Here is a 3,504-nt window from a genome sequence, read left to right as displayed (position 1 = left end):
TTGTGTTTATCTAATATATTATCATCTTATATATATATATAGTATTATATATATATATATTACTGTATTTATGAACGGACGATAGCCTATGACGTCTAACGTTGCAGTTAGATTGCCGCATTGCCTTCAGCAGCAAGTTCAGATAACAACATCGACGTTCTGTCGTAGCTATTCTGCAACGAGTCACTTGTCGAAGACGATGTTAATCTACATTGTTTTTCTCTGTTTGTGAGAATGTGCGCCGCGCTTACTTTAAGATCTTCATCGCTAGCAACCACCGTATATATTTATATATATATATATATACTTATATCGTATATATATTCGTATCATCGTCGTTGTGACGACGACTTATGATATATAGACGCATAAACAGATAGATAGCATAAACTCGTTATCAAAATTGTCGGGTAATTGTATGGGAAAATTCGCGCACGCCACAGAGACGGGCTACACAGCGGCCAGCGAGCTCGATTCAACCCCAGACAAACATTCCTGTATCTCCAAGACACGCATTCGTATTCGAGACGAGAGCATTCCGCACTCTACCTTCTTCCACCTTAGGGCAAATTCCCTTTCTCTTTTCACCCGTGTGTCCGCGCGGCTCGTTCTCAGTACAGGGACAACGTTGATCTGTGCGCTACGAACCATGGTAGGAAGATCTCGAGCTGGTACCATTGTTAGCGTATTCCCACTGTTCGGCTCGCATACTGGAAATACTACTTTCTCCCCCTCCCTCCCCCCGACAAAACATTGGCACGCAAAACAACTTAAGCTGTCGCTAGCGAGCAAATAATAGGATATTATAATTGCTGAATGACGTAGGCATCTATAACTGATGCTCTCTTGTTGTGTGGCGGGGCGGGGAGAGACAATTAACACCCGATTGTAAGACACAGGACTAATCAGAGAACAACAATTCCCCCCCCCCGCGCGTGAAACCCCGACACCCCGCCCCCCTCATCCCCGCATGGTCCGTTCCCGTTCGGAAGATTTGGAAGCAGGGGATAGTGAAAGTGCAGATCTCCTCGTGGGGACACGCCCATGATAGCAGCCGCTGTGTCGGGGGCACCACGCGGCAGCATGCAGTCACAGAACCAGTCACTCGACAATTTCCGCACCACATTCCGAATGAGGGCGTTTTCTCTATACAGGTGCGGCGCGCGCACGTGCGGGGCGGGCGGGAGAAAAAATAGCGACACGGTGTGTTGGCACCGCGGTTATATATAGATGCGTGGCGAGCGACGGCGGACGACACCGCAGCGCCGTGCAGCGTCCGTCGTCCGCGTTGAGCGTCTGAATTCGTATACGTCTGTGCCGTGTCGGAGGTGCTGGCTGGCTGCTGCGACGTGCCAACGTTGTCCGTGTTACTGCGTTCGCAGTACGTGACCCGCACGAGGAAAGGTGGGAAAATCACAGCAGCGCACCCACGCTCGGGCTACCGTGCGCGGATGCGGTTTTAAACAGGATGTTCCCGTCGTGGATTCGTCGTTCGGGATCACAAGAATCGTGGTAAGCAGACGGAGGGAAACGGAATATGGGAAATCTATCGTAGATGTAAGCAGGCATCTGGCTTTTATATGAGATGCTGGCACGAATAAACGCATTGTGCGGAGATGCGAATTGAACCTTGCGCGTTCCGCACGTACGGGTAGTCTTACTGGGATTTCCTGAAAGGTCAAAGTGGCGACAAAAAGTCAGAAGATAAATTAATAGTTAAGCTTCACATAATGCCGCGCGGTCATCGGCTGCGCGCACGACGCTAGATGGGCGCGCGCGCCTGCGCACTGCCCGTGCGCGCCGCGCACTGCGGGGGCGTCGGCGCGCGTCTACGCGTCGCTAAATGTCAGGATGCTCCGCCGATATGCGCAGGTGTCGCAGCGGTCTGCGTGGCGCGTGGGCGTGCGGGGGCGGACGACGCATTTAGGTGACTTTCTTGCTGCCCACGGATTCGGCGGCGCACGATAGCTCTTATATATTAGCACGCCCACGGGTTAGTCGCTCGCGAGTATACTAAACAGGTATTTCATCACCGTAAAGGGAAAAAGTGAGAGCAGCGACGCCTCACAGAGCATCTCTGCCGGGGGATGGGTGTCAGTCGTCTGCGCGTCGTCTCTGCTGCTGTGGCGAATCTGCGTGCGTACACGCGTGCGTGCGCGCAATCACACGCGCGCGTGTACGTCGTGAACGTCTGTCTAGCTCTTGCGTATTCAGGAGTAGTGACGCGGTGCGCGCGCGTGCGCGCCTGTGTGATGTGATTGTGCGCGCGTGCGTCCGTACGTGCTGACCTTTCGATAGCAGCCGCGAGCGTTAGTGCGTGGGCTGAACGCTGCGAACTCTATGCGTGCGCGCTAGTGAATAGCTTCCGGTGGCGTCATACCTACGCGGTGACATCACGCCGGTTGGCCGAGTGACGTGACGTGCACACAGGACGTCGCACCATTCACAGCTGTGGGAGCGGCGCACCACTGATCAGTTATACTCTCCACAAATATACGCGCACAGCACATGCGATAAGGACATATGTATATATCATATATACCGTGGTAATTGTCTCTGAGACCTTAAAAAAATCTGCCGTCGATCGAATCGACGGCGTGTCATTTCACGCGCATCCGTCGGTTGTCGACCCTGCCGGCGCATGTACGCACGCGACGATGGCAGCCGCCCACGATCTTCGCTGTAGCTTCCGTAGGTGTTGCGTGGGCAAGTATATTACGAGTGGCTGTATGCCGACGGCTGGTCACAGAAGCAGCAAGCCACATAGCGCAAAGGAGTGTCTGTCGCGCGCGCGCGCGACTGCATCAGCAAAGCGCTTCTACACATATAGAGAGATATATATATGTGATATCGTTGGTTTTACCGTTCTGCGAGCGCCGTTATGTGCCTCTAGTCGTCGACTTTCTGAACGGACGACATTTCTTAGATCGTTTGTGTCTTCGTGGTATATATATACGTGTGTGTATGTGTGGTTGTGTGTGTTGATGGTTTATCTGCGCCCGTGCGTTGATGGTGCAGTCGTGTTTCATGCCTACTTTAGGAGTGTTGCCAGAGAGCTCTATTAACGCCACGTATTGCTCGGGCGCTGTAACATACACAGGTATATATGGACGCGTCGGCTGCTGCTACTACTACTACTACTACTACTACTCTACTACTACTACTACTACTACTACTACTACTACTACTACTACTACTACTACTACTGCTGCTGCTACTGCTACTGCTACTACTACTACTACTATTACTACTACTACTACTACTACTACTACTACTACTACTACTACTACTACTACTACTACTGCTGCTGCTACTGCTACTGCTACTACTACTACTACTATTACTACTACTACTACTACTACTACTACTACTACTACTACTACTACTACTACTACTACTGCTGCTGCTACTGCTACTGCTACTACTACTACTACTATTACTACTACTACTACTACTACTACTACTACTACTACTACTACTACTACTACTACTACTACTACTACT

The 3,504-nt window shown here is 51.0% G+C and overlaps 1 protein-coding gene across 4 annotated transcripts in view; it reads left to right on the top strand.

Moving 5' to 3' along the window:
• Window positions 1-3,504, top strand: part of LOC106806485 (early growth response protein 2b-like) — a 22,080-nt gene that overhangs the window by 15,436 nt on the left and 3,140 nt on the right. The window contains exon 1 of one of the 4 annotated variants that reach the window (XM_014808448.1): window positions 1,330-1,512. The exons of 1 other annotated variant lie outside the window; for it this stretch is intronic. Coding sequence is in view for 2 of the 3 variants with exons in the window: in XM_014808446.1 (XP_014663932.1) it covers window positions 3,010-3,100 (91 nt within the window). In the remaining variant the exon portion in view is untranslated. Of the gene's footprint in view, window positions 1-1,329; window positions 1,513-2,464; window positions 2,692-2,861; window positions 3,101-3,504 lie in introns of those variants that run through there. 2 more of the 4 variants (XM_014808447.1, XM_014808446.1) reach the window with 2 other exon arrangements.

Source organism: Priapulus caudatus, unplaced genomic scaffold, assembly GCF_000485595.1.
Source record: "Priapulus caudatus unplaced genomic scaffold, Priapulus_caudatus-5.0.1 Scaffold163, whole genome shotgun sequence".
NCBI lineage: Eukaryota > Metazoa > Priapulida > Priapulimorpha > Priapulimorphida > Priapulidae > Priapulus > Priapulus caudatus.
Note: the sequence above shows the minus strand (reverse complement) of the source record. Positions and strands in the feature narration are given on the sequence as shown.